General features: G+C 42.1%; 1 protein-coding gene across 1 annotated transcript in view; it reads right to left on the minus strand.

The window, feature by feature from the left end:
• The window catches only part of Plekhg1 (pleckstrin homology domain containing, family G (with RhoGef domain) member 1), a 135,473-nt gene that overhangs the window by 67,856 nt on the left and 54,938 nt on the right, over window positions 1–12,679 (minus strand). The window contains exon 2 of the mRNA XM_013026954.1: window positions 4,604–5,103. Coding sequence (XP_012882408.1) covers window positions 4,604–5,011 — 408 coding nt within the window. The 5' untranslated portion in view covers window positions 5,012–5,103. The remainder of the gene's footprint in view (window positions 1–4,603; window positions 5,104–12,679) is intronic.

The raw sequence follows: 12,679 nt of genomic DNA on the forward strand, positions 1-12,679 counted from the left end.
ATTTTAAAAATTTTCCTAAAGCTTTACAAATTCCTGAATCTCTAACTGGCAAGGATAAGAACAAAATCTAGATATTTTTGGTTACTTTAATACACTCTTGGCAAATGGGCAAGAAGGTAGGCAAACTTCCTCTGCATGTGTAGCGGACACTTGGGGGACCCTGTCTTTGGGGTTGGGGTGGGGAGTCAGAGGATTTCCTCTTGGAAAAAAGCTTCTCTGGTGTTTGGGACCATGTTGAACTTGTCGAATCATTGTTTCTATTAACGTCCTTTAAATCAGTATGTATTATCAATGACATGGCACAAAAATGTTACTATTCACATTCACAAATCTTTTCTTTTGCTTTATGTTTTTTGTTGGTCTAAGGCTTGAACTCTGGGCCTGGGCTGTCCCTCAGCTCTTCAGCTCAAGGCTAGCACTCTACCACTTGAGCTACAGCGCCACTTCTGGTTTTCTGGTGGTTAATTGGAGATAAGAGTCTCATGGACTTTCCTGCCCAGGCTGACTTGAACCACAGTCCTCAGATCTCAGCCTTCTAAGTTGCTAGGATTACAGGTGTGAGCCACCAGTGCCCTTTCTCCTTTCTCTTCCCTTCCTTTCCCATTTTTTTCTTTCTGTGTGTGTACTTGTCCTAGGGCTTGAATTCAGGCCATGTCTCTGAACTTTTTTGCATAAGACTAGTTCTGTACCACTTCACTACACCTCCCCTTTTGGATTTTTAGAGGTTAATGGGAGATAAGAGTCTCATGGATTTTCCTGCCTTGGATTGGCTTCAAACTGTGATCTTCAGATCTCAGCCTCCTGAGTAGCTAGGATAACAGGTGTGAGCCACTGGTATCTGGCTTACAAATCATTAAAGTCAAATCTAAACCTAAGCTGTGCAGATTGTGTATCTATATGGAGTATAAATAAATGTACCCCTTATAAGGGAACTTAATTAAATTGGCAGTACTACTGATTGATATCAGTTAACTGAGATTCAATAAAGCAGAGTGCATCAAGACAGAGGTTTGAACACAGGGCCTTGCATTTCTTGGGTAGATGCACTACCTAGGAAATAATGTCAAAAGTAAAACTAAGTTTTTAAAGAACTACTCTTAATAGGTGATGCTGGTGGGAAAAGAACTGGTTACCCTTCATAAAGGAAAGGAAGCAAATAAATTAGCTCTAACTATTCTATTAAAGCATCTGCAGTTCCTTCTTTCCTTCTTCCTTCCCTCCCTCATCTCCCTCTTATCTTCTTCTTCTTCTTCCTCCTCCTCCTCCTCCTTCTTCTTTCTTCTTCTTCTTCCTTCCCTCCTCCTCCTCCTCCTCCTCCTCCTCCTCCTTCTTCTTCTTCTTCTTCCTCTTCTCCTCCTCCTCCTCCTCCTCCTTCTTCTTCTTCTTGTTCTTCTTGTCTTTGTTATTATTTTTTGGTGGGAATTAAATCCAGGGACTCACACATGCTAGGCAAGTGCTCTACTCATTAAATTTTGATCTTGAGAAATCACACAACCAAAATAAATGAGGAAGAAGCTTGACTAATTCTTGGTTTGAAGAGATTCCAATGGTTTTTTCCTTAAATTATACATAAAAATTGTATATATTTATTGGATTCTATGTGACGTTTCACACATAAATATACTGGATAGTGTTCAACATACAAAAAACCTTATCTCTGTCCTCAAACATTTACTTTTTTTTTTTTTTGGTCAGTCCTGGCATTTGAACTCAGGCCCTGGGCTCTGTCCCTGAATTTTTGCTCAAAGCTAGCACTCTACTACTTAAGCCATAGCACAACTTCTGGCTTTTTTAGTGCTCACAGATTTTCCTGCCTGAGCTGACTTAGTTCTCCGCCTCCTGAGTAGCTAGGATTACAGGTGTGAGCTACTGGCATCCAGCTACATTTACTAATTCTTTCTGGTGAAAAAATTTTAACTCTTTCTTCTAGATACTTGTAAAATACTATACAGTATCACCATGGTCAGATACCAAAATTTTCCAAGTGGGGCAGGTAACACACAGTATTCTGGTAACTTCTATAATGTTCTGATGGCCTCTGGAACAAAGGGGATGTACTTCTTACTTGGGTGCCTCCTCTACATTGGTAGTTTTCCTCCCCTACCACCCTCCCTCCTCTCTAATTAGGTTCCACTTCCAATTTTCAGTGAGTTCATTAGAAACCATTTAGTTGTCTTCAAAACAGCAATGTCAGAATTAACTGCTACCCACCCCCCACCACCACACACACACCTTTTTTTCCCCCTAACTAAATTTCTACTGTAGTGAGTTAGCTAATCTGAATATTTTGAGGAGAGACTTTAGGTAAAATGGTGTTAATAGTGCTCACTTTTAATTGGCAAATTTAGATGGGGCTGGTAAGGGCGAGGATTGTTATTTTGTGTTTATTAACTTCCTACCAGCTGCTGGGTACTCCTGTATGAACTTTCATGGACTACATAACTTAAGAATCTTGGAAAGCAGGTACCATTTCTTGATCTCATCTTACAGTTTCTGGGAAGTGGCATAAACCTACAGTGCAAACAGGGGTCAGCAAACTAGGGCCCTTGGGTTTACAGAAAAGTCCACATTCATGCAGGGTTGGGAAGCCTCCAGCTCTCAGGCCACATAAGGCTTGGGAAATCCTTTGTTATGTGACGGGGCAGAAATGTGGTGCTTCCACTGACTGTCCTGTCTGCCTGTACCGAGAATTTGGGATGGCCTAAAAATGAAGTTATAATATCCAATGGCCCTTGATGGGAAAGAGGTCCTCCACCCTTGGCTACCTTTGAGCTCTTATGGTCAGTCTGTGACGCAGAGGACTGTCCCTCCCCACCCCCTATCCCCGCCAAAGTCTAAACTCTTTTCTCTCCCGCCCTGTTTGATCATTTAGACCCTTTCCAATAGCACTTATATTGAAAATTTCTTAGAACAAAAAGAAATATCTGTACTTCTTCCAGCCCCTCCATTATCTTATTTTCACCCCAAGTTTATTATCAACCAGCCTCACTGGTGGGTGGAGTGTATTCATGGAATACCAGTTCAGTAACTAGACATTGTTGTTTTTAGTAAGAAAAGCTTCTAAGACAAAAATAGCAGACACCAAGGAGCTTTAATAACCCTAAGTTTCCTGAGAGGTTGTAAAATGTCTTGGCTACTTCACAGGTATTTTCTCTCTCTCTCTCTCTCAAGTATGAGTGACATCATTGTTGGATTTCTTTTCCGAACTAGTCTACTTTATTCTACATTTGGTACCACATATTGTTTTGGTTGAGCATCAGTTGTCTTTTCTATTTTTACTGGGAAGTTACATCATGACTATTTTTAGGACATGGTGTCTGGTTCTGTCATTGGTGGAGGTCAACACAAGATCACACATTAGGATTTTTTTCCAAAGCTGTAAGAATGTGTGTATTTAGTAGAGAATATGTGTTCATCAACAAAAATTCTACTAAAACACATTTTAGATTAAAAGTCTAAAATAGGCAATACTTACGAACAAATGAAAGAATTTTGTCTGTTGCTAGGTAGCAAAACGAGTATATAGCTCTATAATACACATCTCTGCCTTTGAAACCTTTTCTTTTCTGGGGGACTTGAAACTAGGCTCTTGCTACCACCATTCCAAAACGTTGATATTCTTACTCATAAGCAAGTCTTAATTAACACTGGCACTCCACTGCTCATTCTTACTTTATGCTAAAAAAAACCACCTACTTATAAATCAAAGTCAAATTAATAACTTAATTTTCAGACCTAAGCACATGAGCTAAAGTCAAGTCCCATAAAACAATTTGTGCGGGCTGGGAAGGTGGCTCAGTGGTAGAGCGCTTGACTTGAGCTGAAGAGCTGAGGGACAGCGCCCAAGCCTAAAGTTCAGGCCCCACGACCGGACCCAAACCAATTTGTGCAAGCCTACTGTAATTACAACAGTTAATGCAAATCTTAGGTAAATGATTACTATAAGCGTGAAAAGAAAACAAATGCCCATGTATTTTTTTTTCCCCTACCCAAACTCCACACAATAGAAGGTTGAACACATAACAGTAGCCCTGGGCTTATCTGTGCATTCAGGTCACCAGGAAATGTCACACAAAGCCACCCTAGAGGCCATATCTCAGGCCAATGAACTCAGTTTCTGAGGGGGCTGGCACCCAAGTTAAAAGTAGTTTGGAAACTCCTAGTCACAAGAAAAGAGCTGTGGCTAAGCAAGAGCTAATGAGTTTGGTTTGATACACCTGGTACCTATTCACCGGGAAGCCAGGAAGTCTACCCCATGCTCACCAGCTCTGCCAGCTTCAAGATACTCTGGAGAGCGCTGTGTGGGATTTCTGTACCATACTGGGACATGTGCAAAATCAGAATCCTTGCTCCTGACAACTGATTTATTAGCGCAAATCGAAAGAGGTGAATTCGATTAGGAAGCATAGGCCTAGGTGTCTCTTAAGCTACCATGTGTTCAAACACTGACTTTTCCTTGTGCCCCTTAGGAAATAATACAGTACCCATCAACCCCAAAGGGCTTCACTTTGCTCTTTTTTTTTGATAAGGTGAGTTATACTTCTTAATAAACTTGTAAAAAAAAAAAACAAAAACCAAGCAAACCAGCCAAAGCTTGCCTTACCTCCACAATGCTTTTTAAGTCTTGCACGTAAGTCCTTTCAGTGTCCAGAATTTCCCGCACAACTCTGTCTGCGTAGAGCAGCTTAGGACTGGTGGCCAAGTCTGTGGTTGTTTTGGTGGTCCCAGTGGCATCCCCGTTCCATGGGGTTCTGGGCTGCCTCTCATTGTCTCCATCCATGTTCTGGGGCCCAGTGGGGTTGTCCCTCGGCAGCTCACTGCTGGAAAATGGGCGGGCTGGAATCAGTTCCAGTTTGATAGCCCCTGCTTCCTTATCCTGGGGAAACAAGCCCAAGTGGCTATTTGAAACCAAAGTCATTCTGCTGCCAAAGGAACCATGGCTGTCCCGGGAAGAGGCCGAGGACGACGTGGAGCCGAAGCTGACTGGGCGATCGCTGTCAGAGAGCTCCATGGTCTTGGGTGCTGGGGAGCTTTCGGCTGTGAGCTTGGGCTCAGGATCTTCACTTACAGCTGATGGTACTTCCGGACGCAATCGGTGCCCATCTACAATGCATGGCAGAAAAGAAATGAAAACGACAGGATGAGCAAGGGCAGTACGGGTGCCATCAAACCACAGAATGAAAGGCGATCAAAACCCAGCCAGAAGTACAGACTCAAGACCAAAACGGTGCAAGTGAGTTGTAGGAGAAAAGATGGGCTGAGCTGCAAAGTCAAAGCTCTGAATGCATGGCCTGCCAGCCTTCTGGAAATGCAGCCTCAGGATCTGCCCTCGACCTCCCAACCTTGAACTTTCACCGGTACAGATCCTAGTGTGATCCAGTGGACAATTCAAGGAGCTAGCCATGCAATGACGTCTCCACGTGACCACTGCAGCAACTCGCTTAGTTCAGAACTTACTAATGTGAAGCCCACCTGTGAGGGCAGGAGGAATCGATCACACTAACAAGCATCACAAGTGGTTATGATCGCCAAAAACGACCTGGTTTAAGAGAGAGAAAGAGCAAGAGCCAGCGAGCACGTGTATGTGCTGGTACCAGGGCTTGGCCTCAGAACTCGAACCTGGGCACTGTTCCTTGGCGTTTTCCCCTCAAGACTAGCATTTTACCACTTGAACCACAACTCTGCTTCTGGCTTTTTGGTGGTTAATAGGAGATGAGAGTCTCACAGACTTTCTTGCCTGGATCCTCAGACGGCAGCCTCCTTAGTAGCTGGGATTATAGCGTGAGCCACCAGTGCCCGGCTCCTGTGTGATTCTTACGGAATTTTGACAAGTGCTGTTGTAGGTTTTAAGCCTTTCCATCATAATTCACAGCATTTTAAGCAGGATTATCAGAAGCCCCAGGCCTTAAGGGAAGCAGAGCACTCTCTTCAAGCTTCACGAGCTCACAGCATTAAAGGAAGTGCAATGGAGACGATGATTTTCTAATACTGGTCATCAAAAGCTGATGTAGTAAAACGTACGTCCTGTTGGAAATACACCAGCTCACTTCAATGTTTCTCTACATCTCTGCTTAAAAACTGGTATGCTACTTGTGGTCTATATAGAGCTATACTACCCACAAGTATGCCTGATGAAGGAAAACACTCGCCAAGTAGAGCCGTAACATCACAATGTAAACTACACAGTAACTATAGGATCTACATTTGGAGAAACGTTGGGAGCAATAGGATTGTGAATGTTAATACCAGTCAAAAAATGTCACTTAATATCCATAAAAATTATCCGGGGCCTAAAAAGACCCTCCACGAAGAGTCAGCCTTCAGGAAGAATTGCTGGTTCTGGGGCTTGAACTCAGCCTCACACTCACACTTAGCTTGTTTCGTTCAAGGCTGGCCCTTCACCACTTGAACCATACCTCCACTTGATTTTTTTGCTGCTTTTGAATGTGATCCTCAGATCTTGGCCTCCTGAGTAGTTAGAATTTTGGTGTGAGCTACTGGTACCTGTATCAGAAACTAGTTTGATGAAACATTACAGTTGTAATCTTCACTTATATGGCAAGCTCAACACCTCCCTGAGCCTAATAATAATGAGATTCCAGGTCACAAACAATAGACTTTTTTGATAAAGAATGTAATTAATGAAGAAATTCCCTTCATTTGGGGAGGTTACCTTACTACCAAAGTCCATGTTTGTGGGTTTTGTTAAAAGAAGAAGGGAATGAAACATATTTGAAAGGTTAGAATAAGAATATAGATTAATGATTACTTTTCAGCAGAAATATGAACTTATAATAAGATTGACAATCAAGATCAAATAGTAGCAGTACTTTCAGGATATAAAGAAGCCACTGATATGAATTAGTAGAAAAGCGGGTAGTAAGGGAAATGAGGCTTATATAACACGCAGATGGCAGAATAAGTTGATAAACCCAAACCAGCCTAACACCAAAATGAATCAGGGGCTACAAAAGAATGAGGAAGCTGGACATCTGTTAAGTAAGGACAAAGGAACAAGGAAGTAAGGACTGGACATTACATCTTTAGTGCCTTTACTATATAGAGCATAGAAAGGAGATCCACCTATCAGAAAGCCATCTTTCCAGGATCCCAATTCTCTCTAACTAACCCAAGGCCAATCTCTGAAGACAGTGCAAGGTGGCTAAGATGGACTGAAATACTGTCTTCCCGTGGCATATCTATGCCTCATGTTCTCTTCACCCTTCATGTTCCTTTTCAAATAAACTTCCCAATCACTTTTTCTTTGTTCACATACTGCCTGAATTCTCTTGCTGGACACAAGGACCCAAGGCCCTAAATGTTGTGTCCTTCAACATACTGACTTCTTTTAGATTATATTGATTGCAAATATTTGTGAACAATTATAAGGCAACTATTAAATTTATGACTACAAAATTAAGTTATTCACTCTGAGTTAACAAGAAGGAACAGCAAGAAAAGGGGCCGGAAATGAGCAATATATCAGCATAACCACCACCACATGGGCTGAGTTTGCTGTAAACTTTTAAAGGTTTTTCAGTATTCCATTTGCTCTGTAACAATTTTATGGCCTATAAACATGGATTGGCTAGTAGTTAAAACACACTTGACCTCAAAAGCTTGATCCAACTTGAGTGTGGCAAAAATCCAAGACACAGCCATGCATCAGCGCATACATAGCTGTGCTCATGACCAGGTGAAGAACGTCTCGAGCACATAAAATAGGAGCAGATGCAACCAGGTTCTCTTCTCAATGGCATATACCACACCTGTGACCTTGGAGCGGGCATCACTGTAGGAAAGGTCACTGCCTTGAGAAGAAGATGAGGAATCTTTAAGATCCCATGGTCTAAGGGCCCAGTGAGACTGTGATTTAGGACTAAATGTAAACTGGATACACTAAGTGTAAAAGGCCAGGACTTCTGGAAAGATCGAGATCAAACAACCTACCACCAACCATAGAGCTGGATCCACTAGTTTCTAGGACCACTTCTGATTTCCTAGCTAGGCAAGAATGCATCTTCTCTTTGGTCTAGAAAATGTCATTCACACAGTTGCATAACCCATGGCACTATGTTCCTTATTAGGACTAGTGAAAATGAGCACAACACAGAGACTCACTTCTTATCATTCCTTTTCTCTATCTATAGTCTCTCTATGGTAGACGAATTTCAATGGAGGGAGTAAAGAGGAATAAAATTGGTTTATAGAAGAGACTACACTGGGAAGCTAGGCATGATGATACCTTAAAAAATACTGTCAAAGCCAAGTGCAGGTGGGTCAGGCCTGTAACCCTAGCTACTCAGGAGGCTGAGCTCTGAGGATCGTAATTTAAAGCCAGCTGGAGCAGGAAAGTCCATGAGACTCTTATCTCCAATGAACCATCAAAAACCTGGCAGTGGTACTGTGGCTCAAGGGAGCTGAGGGGCAGCGCCCAGGCCCTGAGTTCAAGCTCCATGACAAAAAAAATACTGTCAAAGGTGGGAAAAAGTGAGCTATGAAATGGGTCCACAGGCAATCCCTTCATGGGAAGATTTTTAACTAGCAATACGAATTGGGTCCGGTGCCTTTCCTGTACTTGAGATGACCGGGACCACTCCATTCTGAAAGGTTGCTAATTAGACAATTCATAAAATAGAAGGTTATACATATTTGGTATTTCTAGTATTTTAGCCAAGTTTACTACCTCAAACAGAACAGTCTCTGAGCTTACGGAAGTAAGACAATTTAAGTCAGATTCCATACTAGCATGGACTATGAAATAACATTTGCTAATGGATAATGTTATTTATGTTGACTCATAACTTAGAAGGTAATTATAGTTTTCTCAAATAAGGGAATGCAACTCATAAAAACTGTCTAGTCTTGTTCTCATTTACCTTGAAATAATTTAAGATTTCCACCTGTCTGGACTATTCTTTCTAATTCCCTGAACTCACCATTATTTGTATTTTTCTCCAGAGTTGTGTTATTGGGCAGTAACCACTGGCCACAGGTGGCTCCTGAGAGCAGGGGGTGGCTATAAATAGAATCACACACTGGACTTCAATGACTTAGCATGAAACGAAGATTATAAAACATCTCATTTTATATTGGTTACATGTTGAAATAATCTTTTAGACTAATGGGCTAAATGAAATACCTTATTAAAATTACTTGCACCAATTTCATTTTACTGTTTTAAAATGTACATTTAAAAAAGTAGCTACTAGAGAATTAAAATTTATATATGTAGCCCTTTTTTTCCTGTGTGTGCTGGTACTGGGTCTTGAACTTATGGTTTTGTGCTCTTGCTTGGCTTTTGGGGCTCAAGGCTGATGCTCTACCACTTGACACACACCTCTACTTCTGTTTGTTGTTGTTGTAGTTGTTACTAGTAAATTGGAAATATGAATTTCATGAATTTGTTTTCCCCAGCTGGCTTTGAATATCAGTTTTCAGAGCCCAGTCTCCTGAGTAGCTAGGATTATAGACATGAGCCACCAGTAGGTAATACTGGTTTAAATGATCTCCTTGTCAATCTCGGTTGAAGTAAAAGTGAACATAGTGGTGTATACAACTTAGCTTGTACTTTTTTTTTTTTTTTGCCAGTCATGGTGCCTGAACTCTGGGCCTGGGCACTGTCCCTCAGCTCTTCAGCTCAAGGCTAGTGCTCTACCACTTGAGCCACAGCACCACTTCCAGCTTTTTTTGCTTATGTGGTACTGAGGAATCGAACCCAGGGCCTCATGCATGCAAGGCAAGTGCTCTACCACTGAGCCATCTTCCCAGCCCCCTTAGCTTGTACTTTAAAAAAAACTAGTCACTAATAACAAAATATGATAAAGTAGAAAAAATAGAGTGATAGATAATTGCTGGGCAATGAAAGGTATTATTTTCCACGATCAATCAACTAAACCCAGATAGATTACGAAGCAAGGCAGCTTTTCCTTCGGAAGTATTAATATTTGTGTAGCTTGCTTTTTCCTACTTCTAATGTCTCTTTCTCTTCCCAAATCCCAAGCAGAAGCTAATAATAGAATAATTTCTGAGAATTTTATGTGAAGCATGGCTAATAGCCCATTTTGGGCCGATCTTTTGACCATGAATACACCAAAAGAAGCTGGTTCTACCCAGGTGAGGGTCAATCAATCGGACCCTGGGTAGGCCTGGAAGTGTGGAGGTGGTGGGGGTGGGGGGTGCAGGGGTCTTGGAGATTCACTGATGCTTAAAACTCAAAGTACTAGTTATCCTGAAAGACTCCCAAATGACCCTTTTCTACTCAAGGTTAGCGCTCTACCACCTGAGCCACAGTGCCACTTCTGGTTCTTGAGTGGTTAATTGGAGATAAGAGTCTCACAAGGACTTTTCTGCCCGGGATGGCTTCGAACCGAGATCCTCAGATCTCAGCCTCCTGAGTAGCTAGGATTACAAGCGTGAGCCACTGGTGCCTGGCTCCAGTCATTTAATTGCTCTTCTTCGGAATGTTACTGGCAGAAATCAAGAGCAGCAATGCTTCTTGGCTTCTTGTTTCTCCCGCTGACTTTGGTTTGATGGATAACTTCCTTTCCATGCTTTCACTGTCCAGGCTGACATCTGATGAACTCCACAGACTACAAGTCACGGTCACAACTCCTAAGGAGACCCTCATCCCCACCCCCCTGCCCACACCTACACAATGCAAGGCAGAAGCTTCTCACTGTCAGGCGAGAGAGGAGGGATTTCTCTAAATTACACTCATTGTTATTGTAGGCATCCAATGGGAGTCTCAGTTCCCTGTCAGAATAACCATGGAAATCAAGAAAATGTGTTTTTCTCAATACCAATAACTAAAGTGAGTTCCTCCCTGATTATACCACTGTGAATTTGGACTCAAAGAGGAGGAGGCGACAGAAAGACTAGAGTATCAGCAAGCAGTTAGCTAGCAGCCAGCAAAGTTTGCTGACAATAGAGCTCATGTTTGGCAGGCCCTCAAGGTTGTAAATGACCGCCTTTAAAGCAAAGTTGACTCAAAATGCAGAAAAAGGCAGTTATGTCTCTCAAAAGGCAACACTAACTGAGGAATGTCCTTCTTTCCAACTGGCTCATGAGCTGGTGGATAACTCAGGAGCTAAAAGTGTGGGTTTTTACCTCCTGGTTTTTAAGCATAACAACTGAATTTTTAATTAGAAAAGTGGAATCATTTCTAGTTTCTTTAAAGTTTGGTGTATCCAAGTCAGGAGCTATGGTTTTCTTATTTATCTATTGCTATTTGGTGAGGTACAAGTGAAAATTGATGTCATCGCCTTATTTCTTAGTTGGACCAATATACTAAGTGGTAGTAGATACTAACATGGGGCAGCTGTGAACTCTGTCCTATTTTTGTGACTCCCATTTTTGTGCTGGTCCTGGGGCTTGAACACTGGGCCTGGACGCTGTCCTTGAGCTTTTGTACTCAGAACTAGCACTCTACCACTTGAGCCACACAGCTCCACTTCTGACTTTTTTGTTAGTTAATGGAGATAAGAATCTTATAGGCTTTCTTGCCTGGTTGGCTTTGAACTGTGATCCTCAGATCTCAGCCTCCTGAGTGGCTAGAATTACAGATATAAGCCACTGGCACCTGGTTACCTTTTTAAAAAAGAAATATTTCAAAAGTAATTTGACATTTTATTAGCTTTTTTGAAGATGATTTAAACAAAAGTTGTCCATATTTAATATATAGCATTTGGTAAGTTGAAGGTAAGTACACATTGACAAAAGCAATACATCAATGCTATGATCATATCCTATGAATATATCCATTATTGCCAAAGAGTTCCTCATGCCTTTTCCTTTCTTTAATTATTTTGGGATATTAACACAACCTAAGATCCAGCCTCTTAGACAAGGTTTAAGTACACCACACAGTAGTGTTTACTACATGCACTACACTGAGTAGTAAGTTCTTGGACTTAACTTCCACACCTGAGAATCTGTCTTTGACTAATACCACCCTATTTCTCCCTCTCCTTCTCTCCCAGCCTCTCTCTCTCCCCATAGTCATGGGGCTGGGGGGGTCCCCAGGACACCTCAGGAATAGGTCTGTTTCCTGAAACTGCCAAGCAAAGCAATGGAGGGACTCACAGTGATCCACAGAGGGGGTCCAAGGGCCCCAGCTGCTCAATCCCTGCTACACACCTGTAGTGAGAAGCTGTCAAGGACGCAGCCCTGTCATATCTGACAGCAGCCACAGTACAGGCCTGGAGCCCGAACCACTTGACAGAGCATCTTCCGAACTCCTGACTCACAGGTTTATAATCTCTTATTATAAAAGATTACATAGTTTTATGTATATGAATTACACATATGGGTGAATACATGATTATATAAATTATAAATGTTGCTGTTTCAAGCCACTGAGACTTGGGGATGATTTGTTATGCAGCAAGGAATAACCCAGTCTCTCTATTACCAGACATACCTCCCACAATGCAACTGCTATAACACTACATTAAAATTATCTTTAAAATCCCCCAAAACAACTTTGAGCCAGGCATGGTAGCACATGCCTGTAATCCTAGCACTTGGGAGGCTGAGGCTGGAGGACTCTGAGTTTGAGGTCAGACTAGGAGATATAGCAAGACCTGTTTAAAAAACTAACAAGCAGGGCTGGGAAGATGGCTCAGTGGTAGAGCACTTGCCTTGCATGCCTGAGGCCCTGGGTTCGATTCCTCAGCAC

The sequence above is a fragment of the Dipodomys ordii genome, unplaced genomic scaffold, assembly GCF_000151885.1.
Source record: "Dipodomys ordii isolate 6190 unplaced genomic scaffold, Dord_2.0 Scaffold98, whole genome shotgun sequence".
Lineage (NCBI taxonomy): Eukaryota > Metazoa > Chordata > Mammalia > Rodentia > Heteromyidae > Dipodomys > Dipodomys ordii.